Source organism: Castanea sativa, chromosome 7 (genome assembly GCF_040712315.1).
Source record: "Castanea sativa cultivar Marrone di Chiusa Pesio chromosome 7, ASM4071231v1".
Taxonomy (NCBI): domain Eukaryota; kingdom Viridiplantae; phylum Streptophyta; class Magnoliopsida; order Fagales; family Fagaceae; genus Castanea; species Castanea sativa.
The window spans coordinates 24,713,815-24,740,449 of NC_134019.1; the positions used below are offsets into that span (position 1 = coordinate 24,713,815).

General features: G+C 38.2%; 3 protein-coding genes across 4 annotated transcripts; all 3 read right to left on the minus strand.

Annotated features, from left to right (window-relative positions):
• Nucleotides 1-517: 517 nt before the first annotated feature.
• Nucleotides 518-3,160, minus strand: LOC142644723 (tubulin alpha chain). 2 transcript variants are annotated; one of them, XM_075819303.1, is made up of 5 exons: nt 2,847-3,067; nt 2,052-2,286; nt 1,592-1,962; nt 905-1,363; nt 518-819 (listed from the first exon to the last, which is right to left on the minus strand). In XM_075819303.1, the coding sequence occupies exons 1-5, from the start codon at nt 2,937-2,939 to the stop codon at nt 697-699; spliced, it is 1,281 nt and encodes a 426-aa protein (XP_075675418.1). In that variant the 5' UTR covers nt 2,940-3,067; the 3' UTR covers nt 518-696. The 2 variants fall into 2 exon arrangements, with proteins under 2 accessions (XP_075675418.1, XP_075675417.1); XM_075819302.1 differs by having other exon boundaries at nt 518-1,363; nt 2,847-3,160.
• Nucleotides 3,161-6,702: 3,542 nt separating this feature from the next.
• Nucleotides 6,703-11,375, minus strand: LOC142642376 (uncharacterized). Its single transcript, XM_075816728.1, has 2 exons — nt 10,783-11,375; nt 6,703-7,214 (listed from the first exon to the last, which is right to left on the minus strand). The coding sequence occupies exons 1-2, from the start codon at nt 11,233-11,235 to the stop codon at nt 7,059-7,061; spliced, it is 609 nt and encodes a 202-aa protein (XP_075672843.1). The 5' UTR covers nt 11,236-11,375; the 3' UTR covers nt 6,703-7,058.
• Nucleotides 11,376-14,594: 3,219 nt separating this feature from the next.
• LOC142643383 (F-box protein SKIP22-like) lies at nt 14,595-16,727 on the minus strand. The gene has a single exon (XM_075817993.1). The coding sequence runs from the start codon at nt 16,486-16,488 to the stop codon at nt 14,941-14,943; it is 1,548 nt and encodes a 515-aa protein (XP_075674108.1). The 5' UTR covers nt 16,489-16,727; the 3' UTR covers nt 14,595-14,940.
• Nucleotides 16,728-26,635: the final 9,908 nt, after the last annotated feature.

The following is a 26,635-nucleotide window of genomic DNA, read 5'->3' on the forward strand; positions in this document are numbered from 1 at the left end:
AAATAGATTGTTACATGACTTAAAACATGCCTCATCGTTTAGACAAATAACAGAAGTTAAATCTTCAAACTTAAGGACCAATGACACTTTAATTAGAACTTTAAGGAGCAAAAATGCCAGATAAACTACCAGAAGTTGGAACTTCATAAACTAACATAAGTTAATAAACTTAAAACTTCAGGACCAATGACACTCAAATTAAAAGTTTAAAACTTCAAAGAACAACAAAGCTTAGCAACTGATCTTTAAGAACCAATTTTGTAGTTTTGCCTAATTTTTAAGACATCCAACTAAAATATTTAACCATTCTTTTTTATTTTTTTTGGTAGATAGATTTAACCATTCTAATCGCCCCTTATTTCACCCTTTTTCGTCAAAGATTAGAGAACCCATTCGACCGACTAGTTAAGAGTTCCCACCCACACGAAACTCAACCACAAATTTTCGCTAGTTCTACTTTGACACATGCCTAAAGCAGTTTTAAGACACAATAAAAAAGGTAAAAGAGAGAAGAAACTTCACAAATTAAAAACCATCCATAACAAGTATCAAACAGCAATAACATCACAGTCTGGGTAGGATAAAATTGGGAACAACTGAGATTTGTTGCACACGTACACAAACATTATAAGGCACATAGGGCAGACCAAAAGATGATACTATCCAAACAAAAAAAACAAACCATCATCTCAGCAACTAGTTATTATCCTTAATACTCATCGCCTTCATCATCCTCACCCTCTGCGGACTCAGCACCAACCTCCTCGTAATCCTTCTCCAAAGCAGCAAGGTCCTCACGGGCTTCAGAGAATTCTCCTTCTTCCATACCCTCACCCACGTACCAGTGCACAAAAGCACGCTTGGCATACATGAGATCAAATTTGTGGTCAATACGGGAGAACACTTCAGCCACAGAGGTAGAGTTTGAGATCATGCAAACAGCCCTCTGCACCTTGGCAAGGTCACCTCCGGGAACAACAGTTGGAGGCTGGTAGTTAATACCACACTTGAATCCAGTGGGGCACCAATCAACAAACTGAATGGTACGCTTGGTCTTGATAGTAGCAACAGCAGCATTGACATCCTTAGGCACAACATCACCACGGTACATCAGGCAGCATGCCATGTACTTGCCATGGCGAGGATCACACTTGGCCATCATAGATGAGGGCTCAAAAGCACTGTTGGTGATTTCAGCCACTGAGAGTTGTTCATGGTATGCTTTCTCAGCAGAGATGACTGGTGCATATGAGGAAAGCATGAAGTGGATTCTGGGGTATGGAACCAAGTTGGTTTGGAATTCAGTCACATCCACATTCAGAGCACCATCAAACCTCAGAGAGGCAGTCAAAGAGGAAATCACCTGAATTCCAAACAAACAAACAAAAAACCATATAGATAGCAAACATGTTATAGAGATACGACCAACAAGGCAACAACACGTTCAAAATCTATCAACGGTCATGTGGCACTTTTCAGATATTAAGGTAAGCATTATAGGTTATATACAATGATTAACTTGCACATTGCATTACATATTTCAAATACATTTCAATTCTGATTCTAGCAAAAGATCTTCATAGACAATTACCTGAGAGACAAGGCGGTTGAGGTTGGTGTAGGTGGGTCGCTCAATGTCAAGGGAGCGCCTGCAAATATCATAGATTGCCTCATTGTCCAAAAGTACAGCCACATCGGTGTGTTCGAGGAGGGAGTGGGTGGAGAGGACACTGTTGTAGGGCTCAACAACAGATGTGGAGACCTGTGGAGAAGGGTAGACTGTGAAACCCAATTTTGATTTCTTGCCATAGTCAACAGACAAACGCTCCAAGAGAAGGGAACCAAGCCCGGAACCAGTGCCTCCACCAACAGCATTGAAAACCAGGAAACCCTGGAGACCAGTGCAGTTATCAGCAAGCTTTCTGATACGGTCCAAGCACAAATCAACAATCTCCTTGCCAACTGAAACAAGAATTGAATTCTTTCAGATGCTTTTATTGAAAAATGCAAAATTTAGTGAACAAAAAACATTTAAAGTGTAAGATGGTTACTGGTATAGTGGCCACGGGCAAAGTTGTTGGCAGCATCTTCCTTGCCGCTGATGAGCTGTTCTGGGTGGAAGAGCTGGCGGTAAGTACCAGTCCTCACTTCATCAATGACAGTGGGTTCAAGGTCAACAAACACGGCACGAGGGACGTGCTTCCCGGCACCAGTTTCACTGAAAAAGGTGTTGAAGGCATCGTCACCTCCTCCAACAGTTTTGTCACCTGGCATTTGGCCATCAGGCTACACAGATAAAAGTAACAGTTCAGCGATTTATTTATCATCCAAAGCTTGAACAAGAACTAATTCAAACACTTAAATTTTTTTACACCAAAATGATAGTTCAAAAACCATAAAACACAGTCATTAATAACACAAAATATAGAAATTATATTTTGGCTAAGATACAAACTATCACTGAACTGAATTGTGTAAAATTAAACGTTATCTAAGCAAATAGATTACAGTGTTCAGAACAATTTAGACCTTAATTCATTAATAAAAACACAAACCGATCTTGCAAAGGAAACGCAGTGTTACCATGAATATGATCTCCACATTCACAGAAACGACAGATCTGATGCTTAAAACCACAGATCTAACATTTGAAACAACTAAACCACTCGATTTCAAAAACAATTCAGAAAAAAATCACAGATCTGAAGTGAAACAAGAAAAATGCGAAGCGCGTGACTAAATGTGAGTGATAAAAGACACAGATCTGAGAAATCAAATGCACCACATACTAGTACAAATTCAGAGCAAGTAAAAAGCGAGCAGGAATACGAAGAAGAGAAGAATACCTGGATACCATGCTCAAGGCAGTAAAGCTCCCAGCAAGCATTTCCGACCTGAATACCGGCCTGACCAATGTGGATCGAAATGCACTCTCTCATTTTCGATTTGAAAAGAAATTCTACAACAAAGAAGTTGACAGAGGCTGAGGCTGAGGCTCTCACCGTAAAACGAAAGCGTTTATCAAGACGCCTTCTGATCTGAGTGAAAACCCTTTCTTTCGATTCAAATATGCAAAAAGAGTTTGGGTTTGGCTGTATTTATACAGAGAGATATCATTTTAACCCGAGGTGGTGGTTGAGACAAGGTGGATGACTTGGCCGTCTGTCATTGGTTCTTGCGGTAACCATCTTTCTAACCATGGTTCGTTATATTTTCTGGATTTTTGAATTATTATTATTTTGCCGCTCCATGAAGGGTTACTGTAAATCTGTTTGGCTGTAAGGTTGTGATTTTCCCTCTACCCCGCTTGGGTTTTCCTCCATCATTGCTCTTGCTGTTTGGATGTTTCTTTTACCTTTTCTTTTTTCTTTTCTTTTTTACCCAATTTTTTTTTCTTTTTTATGTACGTTTAATTTCTATATACTTTCATTGGGAATCTTTTATATATATATATATAATTTTTTTTAATATACATGGGATGAGTCCAATCGAAACTGCTTCGATCTAAAATAATCTAAAAGCACTAGCATTTGAGGATGTAAAAAAAATTATAGGGCAAATAATACTCCACTCCCTTGAGGTATGGGAAAATTACACTCACCCTCAAACTTAAAGGGAAAAAAACATTTTCCCCCTTTGACATTCATTTAACTAAACTCTGTTAAATTGATGTTAAAAACGTTGTGTACTAACTTACTCTTTAGTTAAGGATATATTCTCGAAATTGTCCTCAACTTATTCTTAAAAGTTTTACAAAACCCAAAAAATGTCCTTGTGGTGTTTAGGAAATTAGTGGATTGCCTTGCAAGCATGTAGCAAAATGTATCACATACAAAAGGGCAGCCATTAAAGATTATTGTGATCCATTCTACCCCATGAGCATGTACATTCGTACCTATAGCCAAATCCTTCACCCAATGCTTGATATTGATATGTTAGCTAAGGGTGAGCTGGAAACAGGCCAAGACACCATGCTTCCTCCAAAACGGAAAAAGTTGATTGGTAGACCAAAGAAGAAGAGAAAAAGAGAGCAAGGTGAACGTGCATTAGGGCTACAAGAAGCAAGGAGGTCATGCACTGTGAGGTGTACTTCTTTCAAAGAGTTTGGTCGTTCACCAATCAATCGAATTGGCTCTGATGGTACACTCCTCACTTTAGCTCAGGCTTATAAGTGAGAAAGTGGGGAGGTCTCTTTGCGATGTGGGACAACAACAAGTTTCCAGGGAGTACGCAATAAGTTTCCCTGGAGTACAAAAATTGCCCACACATTAAAAGGAAACTTCTTTTTGTGGGTACTAGGATTTTCACCTCGAACCAAGGGCTGGCCTTGTAGTCATGCTGGCTTGACACCTTTTGTCCCACATCGAGAATATCTCCCCCGCCTTTCTCACTTATAAGCTTGCGCCGTGGTGAGAAGTGTACCATCAGTTATTAATAACTAATGGTACACTCCTCACTTCAGCTCAGGCTTATAAGTGAGAAAGTGGGGAGGTCTCTTTGCGATGTGGGACAACAACAAGTTTCCAGAGAGTACGCAATAAGTTTCTCTGGAGTATAAAAATTGCCCACACATTAAAAGGAAACTTCTTTTTGTGGGTACTAGGATTTTCACCTCGGACCAAGGGCTGGCCTTGTAGTCATGCTGGCTTGACACCTTTGGTCCCACATCGAGAATATTTCCCCCCCCCCCACTTTCTCATTTATAAGCTTGCGCCGTGGTGAGGAGTGTACCATCAGTTATTAATAACTGATGGTACACTCCTCACCATGGCACAAGCTTATAAGTGAGAAAGTGGGAGGAGTTCTCTTCGATGTGGGATACAAGGTGTCAAGCCAAACAAGGTTATAAGGAAAAAAGCCCTTGGCCCGAGAGGTGAAAATCCTGAGTACCTACAATAGGTGAAGTTAAAAGAAACTCAAATTAGAATTCCAAACTAGAGTTCCAATTTTGTACCATGTGTCCTAAATTATTTATTCTTAAAGAGTTTTATTTCATAATTTTAGAATCAAATGTAAGATCACATCATAAATATTCATCCAAATGAGTTATTATGTACAAAAATCAAAGAGTCTAGAATAAATGAATCGTAAAAAAAAAAAAAGTGTTTCACAATTATTAAAAAAAATGAGCAATTTACATTTGATACCTAATAATATCCATACAAAATTTTTTAAAGAGTTAACAAAATATAAAAATGACTATTAATAGTATTTAAATTATATATATAGGAATTATATTATGCATCTTATTATATATCTTTAAATATTTTTATGCATATGCATAGGGTAACAAGCTAGTTTATATTAAACCCTTCATCTTTTGCGCCTCATTAATTCACCTAGAACAAAAATTTTAAAAACTTAAATAAATAGAATACGTGGCGTAAAATTAGACAACAATTTAAATCTTATTTAAAACCTAATTAAATTTTCTCTCAGCTCTCTCTCTCTATTTATATATATACCCTCCATTTGAAATTGATCGATTAATTAAATTTAAAAATAAGAAAGGAGTTTGCAAATAGCTTTAACTTTCAAAATGAAGACGTTTTTGAATATAGTTATTAAATTTGCAATTTTGGCTCACAACTCATTCGGTTTAAGAGATTGTTATCTACAAAGATAGAGTGTTATTCTAACCGGCTTGTTCTTTTATCTAAAGCTTATTTATGTGCATGGTTAGAAGATGAGTGTTTTATCAAAGTGTGAAAATAATCATTGAGAGAGAGAGAGAGAGAGAGAGAGAGGAGTGTTTTATCATTAGGTGTGGATGATTGAACATTAGGTTATCATCATGTTTCTATTAATACAAGCAACCATTACATTCAAACACAGGTTGAAATCAATCCTTATCATTATTTTGGTGGTGGAGGTGGACCCATCTTTATACAATGCATTGGCTCATTTTGACAGACTATGATTGCTGAAGAGCATAGCCACATAGCCAGCCAGTTATTGAGAGATATAAAAAAGGTGACAATGCTCCTTTGGAAATATCAATGGGCGTCTTACCTCTCATTTAGTGAGATTTTGTTGGATGCGCCAATCTGCTAATGACAAAAACAAACCGGCCAAGCCTGCCGTTTGTAAATAAGGGTGTGATTGTTTAGAGGTGAACAGGGTGAATGAAAAATTTTGGAGAAAAAATAGGTTTGTGTGTTGTTTGGTTAGGGAAGGGGGAAAAAAACTTTATGTAGAGCCCATAAAAGGTGAAAATGTTGAGGCATATAGTGTGACAAAAATATTCTGACTTTTTATTGCTCTCACTTTTCCATCTCCTTACCTAATCATCAATCCTTATCTCATCAGCCTCTTCCTGAGGAACGCAGAAGGTACTCTCTAACAAGCTATGCAAAACAGGAATGGAAGCACCTGATGGTAAACAAAACCCAAATAATGAATCAAAACTAGAATAGTCATTTTCTATAACATTGGGGTTCCTGTTTTTAACTTTTTACCAAAACCTGATGACAGTTCACTGTAGCAAGTTGCCAAAAAATAATTGGCTTTGACATTATTGATAAAGGGAATTTTTTTTGTAGCGTGGATTGTTAAAAATAGGTTTTTCGCAAGCATCATTGTGAATGCTCTAAGTTTGGACAACATATATACTTATTAAAGAACGTCTGCTTAACATGAAGATCATCAAGTAGCTAAATAAATCATGAGAAACCAAACAGGCCTCAAAAATTTTCTTGTACCCGCCCAATGACAAAGATCAAGCTTAATGAGAATAGAATAAATGTATATCAGATGCGTGATGATGCTAGAGGATTGCCTAGCACCCATACATTATACATATAACTAAAGCTTTTCACATCTCTGATTCTTCATCTATTCCATCAATATCATAAGAAACATATCCCAAAAAAAGAAATTTGCTCGTTAATCTTCCTGATGGACACCATCATATTCATAAAAACTGCAATGGTGGTTATTTCTATAAGAGATTTATTCTGCTACAATCTCACCATCCCCCTGTTATTCCTATTAAGGATGCCACTATTCTTGTATGGTGCAATATTCTTGAAACAGTTTCTAATTCTGGAAAGGACAAGTCAACCTGCAGGCTGTGTACCACTCCATGCACGGTGATCATCATCAAATTTATTTATCCTTGGGTTGCGGCTTTCTTGTAAATAATTTACCCCAGTCCATATCCCCCGAATAAGTAAGATGCTTACAAACACTACACTTCCAAGGGTGCAAATAACCTGGATTTCATACACAGAAAATGAACAAAAATTCTATTAAAAAAATATTTTTTAAAATCCCGGGGTCAATTAATCTTATAGAACAAAGAAGTACCACAGATTATTCAGAACATAGAATTACAAAATACAGGAAATGCCGCGTTCATCCACACATCAAGCTTTAGACGCCATGTTTCCTAGCATATACATAACGGCAGCTCATGCCACATCCAGAATATGCCAATATTTAATTTATTTTTTATTTATTTTTTTATGAGTGTCACGTATGCCAATATTTGCATAAGTTAGATGCAGAGCAGACTAAGAAACCATAGTTGGTCACGGAACTTTCTTTTACTTTTTTCTTTTAACATTAGTGATATAAAAATTCTATCAATAAAACTATTAAAAAGTGAAATCTAAGCACACAGGTAATAATAGTATACAAAGAATTTCCTCAAAAAATCACAATAAAATATAATCAATAAAATCAGCAAAAGAAGAGACACTGCCAACCACATTAGACCCCCCATACAAAGTTTGTAGAAATGAGAATTTCAGCTAAAAAATATTGAAGATGTTGTTTCTATAGTGTCTAAACATCCTTGCCAACTGACATAAACACCAATCACCCTCTCTGAGACATCACCCATTTCATGCCAAATACTAAAATAGAAAGGACCTGTGGTTGTTAGCAACTATACAATGAAGGAGCAAATGCTCAGTAGACTCACCTATACATTTACACATCCATACAGTACCAAACCAACAAGATGATGTTCTGTTCAATTAATTCGTTCATAGTTGAAACTTAAAATTCTTCCTAAGGCTACTGTCCGTATGAAAAGAGCAACCTTTAGAGTAACTTTACTACTCCAAATGCCTTTCTATGCAAAATCCCAACCATTGAAACTTCTTGAATGCCTTATAAGACATCAAATTGATCACCACGCTTTTGCTTCCAAAGTGAAGCCCCTTCACATTTTCGCATATTAAAATAAAGCAAATAAAAAAGAGAATCCACCAACTCAAGTTCCTATTCTTCGAAAGTGCGACTAAATATAGATTTGAACGTGTTCACTAAGCTTTCTCCAAAGGACATAAACTCACATTGGTCCCATTGCCTTTTCTGTAATCACATGCAGTGCAGTGATTCACAAGAACAGATTTCATATTTTTTTAATCTTGTTCTGTAATTAACTATTACTCTCTTTTGTTATTGTGATACAATGCCACATAAGTAATTATTGAATAAAAGTAAACAGGAGTTACAGGATTAACTCTAATCTTTCATGAGCCAGAAATGATTAGAGCTGTAACAATTGAAGGGCACATTCTTGTTGACAAAGACGAAGACCACACTGTTCACTAATATGTTCCATAGCAAATGCAAAGATGATCATAAAAAAAAATTAAAAAAAAAAAAATCATTTGCTAACTTCCAATGTTGAACTTGAGAGTGATATAGATAGAAAATGAAAATTTACATGATTGGACATGACACCAAAATGCCTGGAAACAAGATTCAAATTAATTAGAAATAGAAAGTTCCCTTGCATAACTTCCAACTTCACAGAACTGGCAAGATACATCCTATTCTGAATTTACATGAGCACAGAGATCATGATTTATTAGAGGCTGTAGATAAACAAAAAGGTTTTACAATATCAGTGAATCACAGTAACAGTAAATTGCAGAACAACATTAAATGGATGACTGATTATGGGTTTATGTTTGACAGTGAGCTTCCCTTTCTCAGTTTCCAATCAACATCACAACTTTGCAAAAAGGTCCTCCTATGTAAAATTTTAATTATGCAATGACCTCAGTTATGATAAGTAACTTTCATCTAATTCTCACCGCAGTGAGTAAAGTAGTCAAATGGTTTGAATAAAGATTTTGATTTCTCCATCAAATGGAACGTAACATAATAGAAACCATTTTGTATTCCATTATGGCCTTGATAGAGCATTTTGACAATCATGCCCACACGGGGTTAGCTTGATTGCTAGGCCTGGGGTTTGCTCCCTCAAGGTCCTGGTATTGAGTCCTGGGATTACCCAATGCACAGTTCTTGTGGGCAGGCCATCCAACGGGGGTAGGGGTAGGTCCAAAGGGCCTTGCCTTGAAGACGTTGCTCATCATCATCATCATCATCATCATAAAAAATAAAAATAAAAAAGAAGAAGAAGAAGAAAGAAAGGCATTTTGACAATCATAATCAGTAATCCAACAAATCCTAATAACTTATTTAATTGAAGTTGGACATCCCTAATTAAGATAGGCCAATTAAAAGGAAGAAACTGATACCCCACAACTGGAACTCTTCATACATAAGCAAAACAACAGTGAGACCACTGATTACAAAGCCAGAACATTCGTGATGCATTTTAGCAATGAGACCAATTGGCATTTTGTACCAGCAAATGTAGATCATATCCATGGACCCATCCAAACATGGAAATGTCAAAGAAGTAGACATACAATCACGAAAATCTAGGAAGAGCAAACTGAAACCATAGAACCCTAGGAACAAGATAAAGGATACAATTAACTGAGCTCTATCTCTACGTAGCAAAATATACAGTCTAGACTAATCAACTGCCTAGCACACATGCACATGAGTGCACATAACAAAGTCCTGAACAATTTGGGTCATTGAACAAAATTTGCAGTCATGAAACAGTGAAACACAAGGAGCAGAAACTGAAAATTTACAACCAGCACCCACCTCTTATTGTGTGGGCAACATTCTCACAATCTTTCTGCCGTTATGTCAAGTCAGCTGCTACAATTAGTCAATATGAGTAATTTCTTCTGCCCACCTAGCTTTAACCATCAAAGTTCACTTGGACTGGTACTCCTATTACAAAAAATTCCTCTTCCACTTAGACCCGACATATCTCAGAACCCTCTGACTCCAAGTTATTCCTCCACAGTTTGAAATTACATTTTCAACTCTCTCGCTCTCTCTCTGCTTCTTCTTTTTTTGAGAAAACTCCCAATCCATCTATCAATCCAACTGTTAAGTGCATGATTTTTTTTTTGGTTGGGCCTCAAAATTTGATAAATTGACTACTTCGAGGGAGCCCAAACCTCCAAGTTAGATTAATTAACAATTTATAACTTAATATATCATACTATTCTTCATACATTTTCAAGATCTTAATTTATAAGAGAGAGACTTCCAGTTAGATAAAAATGAATTCTAACTTCCTAGTTCCTATAATCTATATAAATAAGACTAATCATAAATCATCCTAATTCTAATCCTAACTAATTTATTTGAATCGGTAAAACACATCGCTATCATTATTTATTTAATCAAGATAAGTTAGACTCCTAACACCAACCTATATAACTAAAGATTGAGCTTCACAAATGACAGAAAAAAAAAAAAAAAAAACTTTTATTTTGTCCTTTTTGAGAAGAAAATGACTACTTACTATCACTATAAATTATCACAAGCAACTCACCATTAGCTAATGTAGAACATGGAAGAATTAGTAAGGAGCAAAAATCACAGTGAATTCCAAAATGAAAACTAAAAACAACCCAATTCATAAAAACAAAAGCAGAAAACAATTACCTCAATAAAAGCCTTCAAAACCCACAAAAACGCAAGCAACAAAACTCCATTAACAGAAAACCCAACCAGCTTGGTAGGTATAGAAACAGGAAGAACCGATCGCACGGCCTTGCGGGCACGCTTGGAGATCTTCTTGAACACGTTCTGAAGGAACCGTGCAAGAAGATCTAAACTCCTATCTTCATCTTCATCTTCATCTTCATCTTCTTCGTCTTCATCTTCGTCATCAACAGGGTCGAGCCAATTGCGAGGTTCGTCTATTGGAGCTTCACGAGGGAAATTTTGGGTTCTTCTAGAAACTTGGGTTTGAAGATGAAGGCGAGAGAGTGCTTGGAATTGTTGGAGGTTGGATTTGAAATTCAGAGGGAAATTGTTTTCCAAGTATGAAGAACGTTGTTTGGTGTGAGGGAAAGCGGAGACAGAGGGAGGTGGAAGAGTCACCGAAAATGACATGCCGATGCCGGTGACTTTCACTTTCACTCTCACTCTCACTCTCAGGTGCTTTTTCTTTCTTTCTTTCTTTTTTTGAGGCTTCTCAGAGTTCAGACAGACTCGAGACTTGAAAGAAAGAAAGATCAAACAAATGGCCACTGGCTACTGCTGCCTGCTCTCCTGCTGTGGTGGTTAGTTGAACTGGGATGGACAATAAACGGGTTGTCGTTTACTTTTTTCAGTGACCTTTTTCCTCTCCTAATTGCAAAACGACATGTCATCTATGTTGCAAACATCAATCATCACGCCCTTTAATTTTTGAAAATGATACTACTGTATTATTTTAGTAATATTTATTTAAACTAATAATGTTTAGAAGTTACTCTTCTCAAAAAAAAAAAAAAAATTTAAAAGTTAATTCTTCTCCAAATTTTTTTTTTAATTACCACTAAAATCTAACATTTTATCTTAATCGTATTTTCAAAAAAAGAATATGATTTAAATTATGACCACTTAAGTATTATTATGTTTTGAAAACATAAAACTTTAAGTATTATTGTTGATGAGGAACGTAGATACTCCAGATCGTCCATGGTCATTCACACCAGCAACCATCCAGAAGAAGGCACACTAGCAACCGTCCAGAAGAAAGCACCAAGACGGAGCTAACGCCATGGCCGTCCATGGACGAAGACAAACCCACATCACTCGTCCAAGGAAAGCGCCCACCCCCGTCTTGAAGGGATTCGTCCGCACGAAAACCCCTGGACGAGAATTTTACACTTGGAGAATTACTAAATACATTTCACCCCTTCGTAATATACGCATAACTTCCGGTGATCGTTGTGTGAGAAAATATAATTCCTAAATGGTTATGGGAGTTATCCAAGAACCCCCGACCTCCTCAAATCCAGGGGAGGTTACAATTTCAATAACTGTCCCCATGACACTATATAAACACTCATTCAGACCAATAAAAGGTACGTTTTTACTTCTCCTAAAAAGTTGGAACTCCAAAAATATAGAGAGAAAACTAACTTTGTCATCGGAGGGTTCTTGGCCGGTGACCCCGGTCACCTTTGATTTCTTTTCCTTCTTTTTCAGGCCACAGAGAGAGCACGTGGTCCTTTCAAGTCCGAAGTATCTAGCATACTAATTTTCTTCGCATCATCAATTGTATTCAGCAAATTTACACTCATTAAAAAAAAAAACTTTATATAACCATTCAATGTGTTCAGCAACTGGCCAAACTTTCTTCCCCTGGCAACACACCATTCAACCAATAAATATTTATAAATTCTTTACCTGTTTCAAGGTAAAAAAAAGAAAAAGAAAAAAGAGAAGAGAACCTGGACATTGCTGTGCTGTGAAGGTAAAGTGATAAGGATGAAGAGGCAAAAGTCATTAAGTCACAGGTGAGATGAATAAAGTGAGGGTACATGAGATGAATAAATTGAGGATATTTATTTAAAGTGCATATTTCAGTACTTTTTCCTTCCTATTTTCCTCCAAATTGGGAGGATAAAAAAAGATGGGTCCGGAGGAAAATTTTTCTTCCTTATTTTCTGTCTCTCTTATTTTCTCTCCTCAACCAAACAGTGTAAAATGTCATTTTTCACCCTATTTTCCATCCTCCCTATTTTCACCCCAACCAAACATAACTTAAGAAAATAAACTCTAAGAGAGAATTTATGTTTGAAAAACCAAAAAAAAAAAATAATAATAATAATAATGAAAGATGATCCAAGAACTAGCACTAAAAGAGGTTTATTTGAAATGATCATCAAGCAATAAAATCTAAAAAATAGATAGAACCTAAAAATCAACAAGTGTCCTCTGATAAGGAAGCAGGTTTGTTCCATGAGTAGTTAATGAGTCTAAGATTGTGCCCACACACACCATCAATTCTAGAACCCATGCAATAACCATTTTTGGGTTGAGGAGTCCGGTGTAGTAAAAGACTAAAAGGGTTACTGTTTTGTCTAGCATAAAATAAGTTTACCTCATTGGGTGTAAATTTGGACGTAGCTTTCTACTGATTATTACTCATTGTTTATTTGCAATAAGTTGGTTAAAATATAGTCATTCATTGAAAAAGTGAATCTTTCAAAAATGGTACATGAACAAATAAACCAAAAAGCTAGAAATAAAAGATGATGGCAAACAGAGGTTGGAAGAAGAAAATGCAGCTGGACCTTGGCTCCGATTATCAGTAACATTTGCAAGGTTCGTGAATTTATTAGTCAGGTGCTGGTTTAAGCAGGTTAGCAAAAGCAGACACGGTTTAGCCAATGAAGTGTTGCTAAATCCATCATGCATTCGACCTGGAAACCCACTTGATGCAAAAGCAGGTTACTCTCTTTTTTGTGCTGTTACTTTTCTAACTCTCTTTCTTTTTCGAATCTTCATACTTCACTTTGGTAACCAAAAAAAAAAAAAAACCTAACTGTAAGACTCGGCAAAGCAATTACAACAGCATCATTCACTAGCAAACATCTTAAGAGCTGAAAATAAGTAAGAATTTCAAGATAACTTGAATATGGTTTTCAATTAAACTGCAATTGTGATGATATTGGATCTCGGATGATAACCCAGTAATGTTCTCGGACCCAAAAACCTGAATAGTGAATAGGGGCAATATGCCCAAAGTCTCAATACTAACTTATTGCCGATTAGCCTACTCACTAGGAAACACCTCACTCATCCCCTCAAGCTAGTTCTTTTACAGTCATTTTGTCTACATCACTTTGCCAAGCTTCCTGGACTTCACCTCCTTCTTCAAGTTTCGTAACCATTTTCTAACCATAACTGCAACAAGTTATATCTTTGAACTGTAACAGCGGCGAGTTAACTACGAGTCCAAAGAGAGAATAGAAAATATTGATGAGGCATGCATGTCCTTCCTTCCATTCAACCATGACTTCACACCAATAAGTCAGCAATTCAGAAAGTCATTATCATCTAACAGGATAATATTCAACCACGCCCTTCTATTTTACTCCAACTCAACCAATAAGCACAAGCACGCACATCAGTTATTTTAATCATGTATTCAATTCACAATGATTTGTATACATAAAGTGGACTAAGAGTGTGAAATCAGTTTTAAGATACAAGTTTCAGCAATTAAGGACTATAGAGAAAGTCCCAGCCAAGGAAACGTGCAGATTAAGTTTAACCAAGAAGATAATGCCCAAAATACACCAGTAATAAAAAGGCATGAAGATTGAATGCCACAAATCCAACTCCCTAGTTAGCATTATTCAGAAAACTACTTTATTGTGGACTATTGACTGAAGAACATCAGAATGCATAATCATTCACTCAAAATCAAACTAAAATTTCCATGCATCAAAATCACGTCATGTCACCTCAAATAATTATCAACAAGAAAATTATGCTAAAAAAATCAACAAATATTGTAGCTCTATATTATAACCAAACTCTACACATAAAAATACCAATATTAAGAAACTCAACAAAAATTCTTCCAAAGTCATGCACACCAGTTATAATAACGGGAATTTGAGTCTTTCCCTATAAACACCAAAATCAACTGAAACTTTCAAAGGATACTTTAGTTCTGCGAGTATTCAAACCTTAATTGTAGTAGTAGGCCAGCATCAGACTTATTTATATATACACATAATCTATGACTTTATGATACCTCCTAAGGGATTTACTCCCAGCACTAGACCATGATGCTAGAAACTTTGAGTCACCGGACTAATCATCGGATCCTTCAAAAGTACAATGGGGAACGTTCCATGGCACTCGAAACCTTTCAACTTGTCTAAAGGGAGAAGGGACAGAAAAACATGGCATGTGGTCATGCTGTCCACGTAACAACACGGCAGGGAGCATACGGTTCCTCATCACCGGGACATGAGAAAACCCTTGGCACCATTGTCTAAGTTCCCTCTTCCTCTTCTTCTTGCGGTCCCAAAATGATTGAAACGCTTCCTTCCAATTAAACACCCTCTTTGCTACTCTCCCATTTTCAAACTCCTCCTCAAACTTCTGTTTCCACAACTCATTAGCAGAAGACAAATATCGCAAATCAGAACACACACATCCCACCTTGGCAAGATCAACACCAGGAAGAGACTCAAAAATCTTCAATTTAAGCTCTGTTGGGAGACGCATAAAACACGGTGGGGGCTCCAAACCAGCCTTTTCACAAAGGTCAATCAAAAGTGGCAATGCAATCCCATCTTTAACAATTTTCCAAAATTCAAAAACCTCAGTTTCAAGAAACCCATCTTGATTTTCAATTTCTTCATTGGATTCACCATTCACCACCCACACTGATTCTAAAGCCGGCACAAACCTATTTTCATTCAAACACACACGGTGCAACCCCGACCCACCTTTAGCCAAAGACCCATAAATATTAATACAATGACCCACATTCTGAAACTTCAAAACAATACTTTCAGGTACATTATAACCATTACCATTAACATTAACAATACCTAAAAGCTCAGGCAGAGTATAGCAAAGCGACATGGAGAAAGCTTTTGAAGGCCACACATCCCGGAGATGAAACCCATCAACCCGCATACCTGAAACAGAATCGAACCCGACAAAACCAGACTCCAAAAGAACCGCATGAATCGCAATCACCATGAGCTTGTGATCACTACCATCGCCACCACCCAACTCTTCCCTCAATACCCTTCTCAGAAAATAATGCTCAAAACACTTCTTGCCAGACAAAACCGAAGACCCATCATCCAATTCCATGGTTTCAGCACCAGAAGGTCCAGACCCAGACCCAGAAATTTCTCCTCCTAGGGTTTCTTCGTCGTCTTCCTGAAGAAGATTCGCTGTTGTTGAATCACTCATATCAACATCAGTCTCAGGATCTGAGATTTCGTGCTCTGGGGTTTCTTGATCTGAGGGAGTAATTTCAGCCTTTTCAGACATGTTTTGATTTGGGGAATTAGGGTTTGGAGGTTGTTGCTGTACGGACGAGGAGGAATTGGGGATTAGGGTTTGGGATTGGGATTGGGATTGGGAAGAGAAGGCAGTGGGGTTATGGGTGAAGAAGATAAGGTCACCGGAGGTAATACCGAGGGATTGGAGAGTGGCTTCAGGAGATGACGCGTGGAGCTCGTCTTTGCGGTTTAGGGAGAAATGAAGAGAAGAGGAGGAGGAAGAGGAGAGTGATTGGGAGAGGGTTTGTTTGAGTTGTTGAAGCGTAGAAGAGGGATTTGGGAGTTCGATTTTTATGGTTTGTTTGGATTCGAGGGACCTAAGTCTGAGTTTCATGATTGGGATTTTAGAAAATGAGATTCAAGCTTGAGTTTTTATCGCTTTAATTTGTCTGAGTTTTTGAAGAGAAAGATGAGGAGGATAAAGGGGGTTGAAATTCGGTATAAGGAAAGGGAAATGGAGTTTCTGATCAGACTTTATCAGTTTATGCTTTCTGACTATTGACTGTTGAGGATAAAACTTCTCCTCTTCTCTTCGAGACCAAGCAACCATTTACCACGACTTGGAAATACTTTTAGGTACTGTTCTTAGGTATGTTTGTTTTGCGGTGAAATAAGATCAATAAAAAACTTTGAAGAAAAAATAGGAAGAGAAATTTTTTTTAGATCATGTTTAGTTGAGTGAAAAAGAAGGAAAATAAATTATAGTATTAAAGTGTTTTCTCTTCAGGCCCACTAAAAAAATTTCTCTCTAAAATAAAGAGAAAACCGAGAAGGAAAAACTAATAAAATGAGCTTCCAAAAATACCCGTGAAATTCACCCCCAAGAATAAGTGTTTTTTTTTTTTTGGGTTAAAAGGAAGTAATATTATTAAAACAAAACACAAACTAGTTTAGTATAGTAGCTAAGTTTAGGGATGGCAATGGGATGGGGCGAGGCGGGGTTGAAGGATGTGGTCTTTGTCCCTGCTCTGCATGGTTTTGTTTTGCCCCATCCCTTCCCCACCCTGCATGATGGGAAAACTTTCTCATCCCATCCCCGCCCCTTGGAGCCATGAAGTCCTTCCTCATCCCGTAAAACTCTACTTTTTGTTAATTTGTCTTACAACTAGTACAATTTTTTTAATGAAACCTATTTCATTAATAAAATATACTTGAATTACAACTAAATTTATCCCATCAAATCAAATTAATTTTTAGAAAAAACTGAATAATATATCCAAGTGTTTAACAAGACAATCACAAAAAATAAAAATAAAGATAAAAACCTCATAGTGTAACACATAACAAAATAAAGGTAGAGAATCACATTAGATAGAATAAAATAAGTTAATATTGATATGTTTGTTTAAATATTAGGGTTTTAGGGTATGAAAAATTTACAATTATAACCCTTAGCAATGTAGGACGGGGCAGGGCGGGTCGGGTCTAAAAAGTCTAAACTCATCCCCGCCCCGCCTCAAGGTGCGGGGCTAAAATCTTGCCACATCCTTACCCCACCACCTTTGCAGGGCAGGGAAAACCCGCGTGGGGTGGGTTAAGTGAGGAGGGGCGGGGCAAAATTGTCATCCCTAGTCAAGTTGGTAGTTCCCAATCTATAGTAGTAGAGCCCATTACAATCCATAGTTAAAATAGAGTCAAAGTTAGAATGAAGGAGGTGATCAAAAATAGAAAAATCTTCCTGCATCGAGCAGCCCTTCTTTGCCAAAAGATCAGTGCATTTGTTCACTTCGCTAAACACGTGAGCCACTCTGACTTGTGGAAACTTGGCTAGGAGTAACCTGCAATCGGATAAGAGAGGGGAATAGGCTATGTTAGGATTGTTATTGAAGTTAAGCAAATTCACAATCACCTTGGCATTAAGTTCTTTCTATCTGCTGTATTCCCAGCTGAATGGATAAGTTCAGCCCATCTCTCAATGCCCATAGCTCAACAATGATGCTAGTAGTGAAGCTAATGGATCTCGAAAAACCTCTAATCCAAGTACCTTGGTTGTCTTTAATAATTCCCCCACCCCTAGCCTTACCTGGGTTCCCAAATGACACACCATCAGTGTTGAGTTTATGTCAACCCTCCAAAGGTTTGATCCATCTAACTGGGATAATTATTTTCAGAGCTGTGAGCTTAGAATTTCTCACATAAAAGTAGTATTCAAAAGCTTGACTCAAGCAGATTTTATGAAGAAAGGGATTAGGGATAGCATTTTTAAAAACACTACTATTTCTATTCTTCCAAAGGGACCATATGGTGAACAAGAACAATGTGCTCCGCGGGTTGGCTATTTTGTGCCCCACCTCACTTAAACAGTTGGCTTGTAGCCATTCCTCAAGATTTCCTGAGAAGGTGCAGACTAGGACAAGGGGAACCTCAATCTTCCTCTAGCAATCTCGGGCTAGTTCACAATCTTTGAGAAGGTGACAAATTGTTTCTTCTTGAGATTTACATAGAGGGCAGATTCTATCACACATGATGCCCCTAGAAGCTAGGACATCTCTTACAGGGACGCTATTATGCAGACATAGCCATAAGAAGGTAGTAATCTTTGGTAAGATGTCAAGCTTCCATATCCATGTTCCATTAAAGATTGGGCTTGGGCTTTCTCCCTTGATAGATAAAAGATAAGCTGATTTAGTTGAGAACTCTCCATCTTTTGTATACTTCCACATGATGGTGTCCTTTCTATGGCCTTAGTTTTGGATTGGGATTGCTTTAATTTTATCCTTGATGATTTCAGGATGATCAAAGGATAAAAGCTCCCTATTCCAACTATATTCCCTACGGATATCTTCCACAATCAGCATATAGTCTTCCTGGCTTAGGGGGCCTTCAATCATTTCCCATAGAGATTCACCTTTTTGTCCAACTATCCAACCAAACCTGGATCCTTGAACCATTCCCAACTCCCCAATAGACTCCTTTTAGGAAAATAGGGAAGCCCAGTTTAATTGGCTTCCAATTAGAGGATGAAAAAAGTTTGTTCGGGTCCCTAGATCTTGCTCTCGAGGTAGAGCAATATTTCTTTAGAATTACTCTAGCCCAAGTGCTTCTTGGTCCTAGTACAATCTCCAATTCGGTTTAGCAAGAAAGGTTATATTTTTGGCTCTAGCTGCTTGTATTCCGAGTCCCCCTTCTTTGTTGGGCTTCACAATTTTGTTCCAGCTCACAAGGTGCATTTTCCTCTTCTCACTGGTAGACCCCCCATAAGAAGTCTCTATTTATCTTGTCCAACTTATCGCAAACGTGCATAGGGAGAGCCACCCCTTGCATCACGTGGTTGGGAATGGCTGACATGGCAGATTTAAGTAGGATAGCTTGCCTTGCAAAAGATAGAAACTTCGCCTTCCAACCCACAAGTTTATTCATCAACCTTTCAACAATGAAGTTATACTGCCTTGTACTTGCTCCTCTATGGTTTATAGGGAAACCGAGGTATTTCCCAATGTTTCAAGTTGCCTGGATGCCTAGCATCTCGCATACTTCCTCTTTTACATTGGCTGAGAAGTATATACGAGATTTATCCATGCTGATTTTTTGTCTAGATTTGGAACAAAACTTCTCAAGGACTTCTACCATGGCATAGCACGTTGAAATCTCAATTATGTTAAACAAAATGATGTTGTCTGCAAAGAGAAGGTGCGAAATGCCCAAATTGCCTCGGGATGCTCTCAATGGTACCCAAGACCCAGCCACACACTTCTGCTTAATAAGATGACTTAGGTATTCCATACACATAATAAAAATGTACGGCGACAAGGGATCCCCCTGTCCGATGCCCCTAGAAGGTTCAAAAGGTTCTAGAGTTCCCCCGTTGACTAGGATTGCTATTTTTAAGGATGCTACGCAGCTTATAATGATCTTTATAAGCTTAAGAGAAAAATGGAAAGCTTGCAGCACTTTATGGATAAAACTCCATTCTAACCTATCATATGCCTTCTCCAAGTCCAACTTCACAGCCATGTAACCCACTCTTCCCTTTTTATTATCCAGCGTGTGAAACAATTCCTGTGCAATAAGGGCATTATCAACACCTCTTCACCCTGGCACAAAGGCAGTTTGAGCTGGGGAGATAAGTTTGCCGAGAAAAGGTCTTATATGGGCAACAAGGATTTTTGAAATGATTTTGTACACCGAGTTGCATAAACTGATGGGCCTGAAGTTACTCAAGGACTCTGGGTTTTGGCATTTTGGGATTAATGTGATCAAGTTTTCATTGAGATACTTTGGCACAACTCCTTGAGTGAATACTTCCTTTATTTCAGAGCAGACTGAGTTTTTAACATTCGCCCAAAAATGCTAGAAAAAACCATAGTGTAATCCATCAGGGCCTGGGGTCTTAAATGCCTTGAGAGACCACAAGCTAGATCTTATCTCCTCCTCCGTTACATTTTTGTTGATCCTAGCACTCTCCTCATCCTAAAGGTGGCAGCAGGCAAATTCTGAAACATCAAAAGACACTGGAGCCGAGCATAGCTCCATAGTGTACAAGTCCTTGAAGCCTATCCTGATATGTTCCTTAATCTCATTTTCATCGATTTACCAAATTCCAACAGAATTCTTGATGCACCTAATTTTGTTTCTATGACGCCTCATTACAGCAGACACATGGAAGAAGGATGTGTTGCGGTCTCTGAAGGTGGCCACATTTAGTCTAGATTTCAGTGCCTAGAATTCCTCTTCTGGAAGCAGAATCAGAGAGTATTCCTCAATTAATTTTTCCTCCAAAGCCAATAGAAAACCACTGGGATTATTGGCTAAGGCTTTTTTAGTACAATTCAGTCTTGCTAGGACTCTCCTTTTCCTATCCAAACACCTCTGCATTCCATTTCTTAGCCTTATTTGCAAAATCTGAGATGGCCGTCTGTAGCTCTCTCTCTTCAGGCCATGCTTCCAGAACAACTTTGGGGAAGCTAGGGTGGAGGAGCCACATTGTTTGGAATTGAAATGGCTTATCTAGGTGGTGTATCATGGGCCTACAGAGCTCGAGTAAAACTGGGCAATGATCTTAAAAAGTTTTGGGGAGGTGGGTCACAGTAGCCTCTGAATAGAGAGTTCTATAGGTTGGGTTAGCAAAGCACCTGTCAATTCTTTCTAAGATAAGTGCTGAGATGGGCCTACCGTTCGTCCATGTGTATTTTGGGCCAGCAAAGCCCAAATCCAACATATTACACTCATCTAGACACTCTTTGAACTCCAACGCTCTGTTTCTATTTATATTATTCCCTCCAAATTTATCATCCCCACATAACACTTCATTGAAGTCTCCTAACATGAGCCAAGGGAGATTGTGAAGGTTGGCAACAGTTTTAAGATTACTCCATAAAATCTGTCTTTCTGCTAACCTAGGACTAGCATATATTGTAGAAATAAGCCAAGTAAAATTAAAGGAACGCACCTTAAGTCGTCCTTTGTTACTCGTCCTTTTTTAACACTTAGGGGTAGTTTGATTTCTACTTGTCCGAATTGGGACTACGTTGGACCACTTGGGTTGTCCATCCAATCTATAGGTAGGATGACTTAGTTTTTTGTCCTTCTCCTGTGAGGATGACTTTACATTGGACCATCCTTCCATAGAAGACTTTGGTCATCCGTTCACCTGTAGGCGACTTTGATCTTTGTTTCCCTCTTAGGGTGACTTTACGTTTAGACCGTTCACCTATAGGCGATGTTGGTCATGTGTCCACCCTTAGGCAATGTTGGACCATCCACTCGTAGGCGACTTTGGTCATGCATCCACCCTTAGGCGACTTTATGTTTAGACCATCCACCCATAGGCGACTTTGGTCGTCTGTCCACCCTTAGGTGACTTTGTTTGTTGTACTTCCCTCTTAGGGTTCCACTCGTAGGCAACTTTGGTTATGTGTCCACCTTGGGCGACGTTGGACTATCCACCCGTAGGTGACTTTAGTTAGGGGTGGCAAAATTGGACACGACCTGCAAACGAAACCCAACTCGACACGATACGAAATTAGTAGGTTATAGGTTGAGGCTTAATGTATTCGTGTCATATTGGGGTTGACATGACTAACCCGTTTAATAAACGAATTGGGCTAATGTCCATCACATGAAGCCCGTTTAACCTGTTTGACTCATTTAATTAAATGACATTTTACCAATATATCCTTCAAACCCTAGGTATATAAACTTATTAGTTGTTGTGGTTTATTTTCTTTGACATATTATGATTGATTACTTATGATATTGAGAAATGCTTCAGTTTTGAATGATTATTTGTGATACAGTAACTCGTTATTTCTGAATTTTATATTAAAAATATTTATTTGTTTGGTTTTTCATAATTCATATCAATTTGGTTAATACAAAAATTAGTTTTTTTTTTTCATTTTGATAAAATCTAATAAACAAGTCGACACGACTATCTCATTTAATAAATGGGTTGTGTTAGGGTTGAGGAATCCTGACCTGTTTAATAAACCTGTCGGGTTAGGGTTGACCTATATAGTAGAATACTTATGAGTCGACACGACACGAACCCGACACGTGAACACAAATTGCCACCGCTATCTTTAGTCATGCATCCACCCTTAGGCGACTTTGCTTTATATCGTCTACCCGTAGGCGAATTTGGTCATGCATCCACGCTTAGGCAACTTTGCATTAGACTATCCCCCATAGGCGACTTTGGTCATGCGTCTACCCTTGAGCGACTTTTATGTTTAGACCACCCGTAGGCAATTTTGGTCATGTGTCCACCCTTAGGAGATGTTGGACCATTCACCCGTAGGTGACTTTGGTCATGCATCCACCCTTAGGCAACTTTATGTTTAATCCGTCCACCCTTAGGTGATTTTGTTTGTTGTCCTTCCTTCTTGGGGTAACTCTACAATTAGACTATCCACCCGTAGGCGACTTTGGTCATGTGTCCATCCTTGGGTGATGTTGGATTGTCCACCTGTAGATGACTTTGTTAATGCATTCATCCTTAGGCGACTTTGCTTTAGACCGTTTACCCGTAGGGGACTTTGGTCAGATATCCACCTTTAGGCGATTTTCTTCGATAGCGCTTGATGACTCTTAGTTGTTAGTTCAATTGGGTTGTCAAACAGCTAATGTACCTATCATTTGATTACCTAGATTTAGTCAGACGACTAGTCTTAAGTCAATGTGTTGTACAAATATTCCTCGTCTATTGCCCCCCATTCCATGTTTTCCATTTCTACTTTAGTCAATCATCTATGGAGGATCCCTTGGATCATTCGTCACCTTGGTGACTTGGAGGATCGCTACTTGCGCTTTTCATTTGTCACCTTGGAGACTTCGTTATAGGATCGCTACTTGAGTTGATCGTCTATGGAGGATCCTTTGGATCATTCGTCACCTTGGCTACTTGGAGGATAGCTGCTTGAGCTGATTGTTCGTCACCTTGGTGACTTTGTAGAAGGGTAGGCTATATTGGGCATTCGCTTTCTTCCACTCAATGCATCACAAGTGGAGAAAATGCTTCTATTCAAAAAATTATAGGAAAATAAGTTAAGTCTCAAATAAGCAAATAACATTAAACTGTAACTTACATCAAAACATGATAGATATAAGCAATGTATGGAAAGGAAATGCAAGCAAAGTAAATGTAAACATAGTTGTAGGAGTCGAACCACTAGTGGTACTTCTTCAAATGCTCAGCGTTCCAAAGGTGAGGTAGCTTTTTTCCGTCAAGTGTCCCTTGGTGGTAAGTATCTCTCTTGAAGTAGCCGACGTCCTTGTAAAGTCCTTCCTAATTCAGGGCTAGCTTTCCTTGTGCCAAGTCCCTAGTGGCGAGCGTTACCCTTCTAAAAAATAACTTACCTATGTCTAAGTGTCTTGGGTTCGGCCATTTATTGTAATGCCTGTCCATGAGGTTTTGATACCAAGCTAGCCTTTGTTCAACACCTATTCTTACTTTGTCTAGAAAGTCAAATTTGAGACCCAGCTCTTTGTCATTCTTCTTTTCATTTGAGTGATCCACTTTGAAGCTTGTAAGTCCTACCTCTACTGGTATCACCGCTTTGGTTCCAAACACAAGTTTGAATGGAGTTTCACCTGTAGGGGTTCGTGTTGTCATCCGATATGCCTATAAGGCACTTGGAAGTTCATCTATTTGAATGGAGTTTCACCTGTAGGGGTTCACGTTGTTGTCCGATGTGCCAACTCAACTCCTTGAAGGTTGATATAGAGTTTGGCGTGATCTTGCTGAACCAAACTCATGCTGACCCTTTCAAAGTGGTATGAAAGGCTCAACATATTATCTCGTCAGGGATGCCTTGGAGGTGCATGGGAGTTTTGAAAGATTCAAGATGTTCAAGTGGGACTTTCATCCCATTGTAAGTCTCCAAGGATGGCATCTAGAACTTAGGTGGTAAAAGGCAAGATGTGACTCGTGCTATGAAGGGAGAGTCAATACAATGTACTAGACCATCATGTGTGGCTATTCATCCCTTCATAGCATTCATCATAAGATCCATTCTATCCATTGCCTTCATCTCATATTATCTCGTCAAGGATGCCTTGGAGGTGCATGAGAGTTTTGAAAGATTCAAGATCAAGTGGGACTTTCGTCCCATCGTAAGTCTCCAAGGATGGCATCTGGAACTTAGGCGGTAAAGGGCAAGATGTGACTCGTGCTATGAAAGGAGAGTCAATACAATGTACCGGACCATCATGTGTGGCTATTCGTCCCTTCATAGCATTCATCATAAGATCCATTCTATCCATTGCCTTCATCTCAGCCTCCCGTTGTGTGTTGCCTGCTTCGGGCCCGCGAGGTGGTGCATCTTCCTTTCTGGTTCGGCTATTGGCAGCATTGCTCTTAGCCTTGTCTTCATCATGATGACCATCCCCTAAATGGTGATGATCACTGCACTGTTGGAGATTACTGGCTTCAGGTTACTGCTCATGCAATTGTTCAACCTGTACCTTTAACGCTTAATTATGTTGCATAAGGGCTTCATTCTGCTAGGTAAGTCATTCAGTAACAACTGAGTGCGTTTGCAATGGCCTCTCTATGACAATAGAGTGATTTTCAATTCCTAGGTTGACTGATTCTATCGATCGAGTTTGGACCATACAACCTTTTGTCTCAGGGATAAAGCAATGGCTAATCACTCAATCCCCACAAACGATGCCAACTGATGATGCTCAAAATCATCAGTAGGTCTATTGCCCAAACCCACATTCTTCAGTAAAATGTGAAGAATAGTGAACCTGCAAAAATGGAAATACCCTTAGAGAGCACCAATATGGTGCCGACCTAAAACCCTGCGAAGGTTAAGTTAGAAACTCTTAGTGAACTTTTGAGAGAGGAGTTTTCGAATAGTGTTTTTTGCGTACCTTAAGATTGGAGTGTCTCGGTGTTTAAATAGAGGTTTGTGGATGACCACCTTAACTGAATAATAGGGACATGGGGTTATCCTTTAGCTAACTTGTAGGAGATGGGAGTTATCCCTTAACTGATTTATAGGAGATGGGAGTTATCCTTCTGCTAGCATTGTGTGAATATAGGAGTCTTAGGTGATGCAAGCATTGTAATGTAAGCTCAGTGTCCCTGTGGGTGACGGTTACATATGAAGGTTAGGCTCACGAATGCTTACTCGTGCTTGACGTGAAGAGTAACCCATTTAGGAAGAGTAGCTCTTTTGGAAAGACTAGTTCATTTGGGAAGATGAGCTATGGAGTTAATTAAAAGGTTCCCATCACTGCACTTGAAGTATAAGCATTAAATAGGACAATGGACCAAACGGCCCAAACTCAATGACTAAAATCTATAGGTCGGTTGGAATTATAGTGGATTAGATTTTATCATTGCATTGTAATTTATTCAAAATAAAATTATACTATATACAATAATCTATAATTCTCAAAAGAAGAAAAAAAAATACATCCAAATCAAATATCATGCTTTGATTTAACCTTTATTTGCCAATTTTGCCTTGCATTGAGTAAATGGAGACTAAATTTTAGAAGGAACTTGAAGTCCCGTTGGTATAAAACTTTAGGGGCTGTTTGGATTTTCAGTATCCATAACTCAAAATATGTGGGTCCCATGGCTGAATGGTTTGTTTGGGGATGTTTTGAGTTTTTGTTTCCATCACTCAATTCTCTGATTTTTAAGTGATGAGTTATGGAAACTGAAAAGACATTTTAGGTGTTTTCAAGTTATGAAAACAGAGTCATGATGACATTTTTGTAAATACACACAACTTTTGAAATTTCAGCTGCAACTTTTGACTTTTTGGGTTTATTTTATTTTTTTTTATTTTTTGGAAACAGAGTCATGGTCATAACTGAGTGATGAGTGCCAAACGGATGGGGTTGGGGAAATTAGGGTATTTTAAGTGATGGGTGATGAGTGATAATTGATGAAAAAAAAAAAAACAAACAAACAACCCCTTAATTACTGAAATTTTCAATTTTTTCGTTCATACATCACGACTTCAAATCTAATCCAAAGAGATTAAATTTCACAACTTCAAGCAATGCATTATATTTTTTCT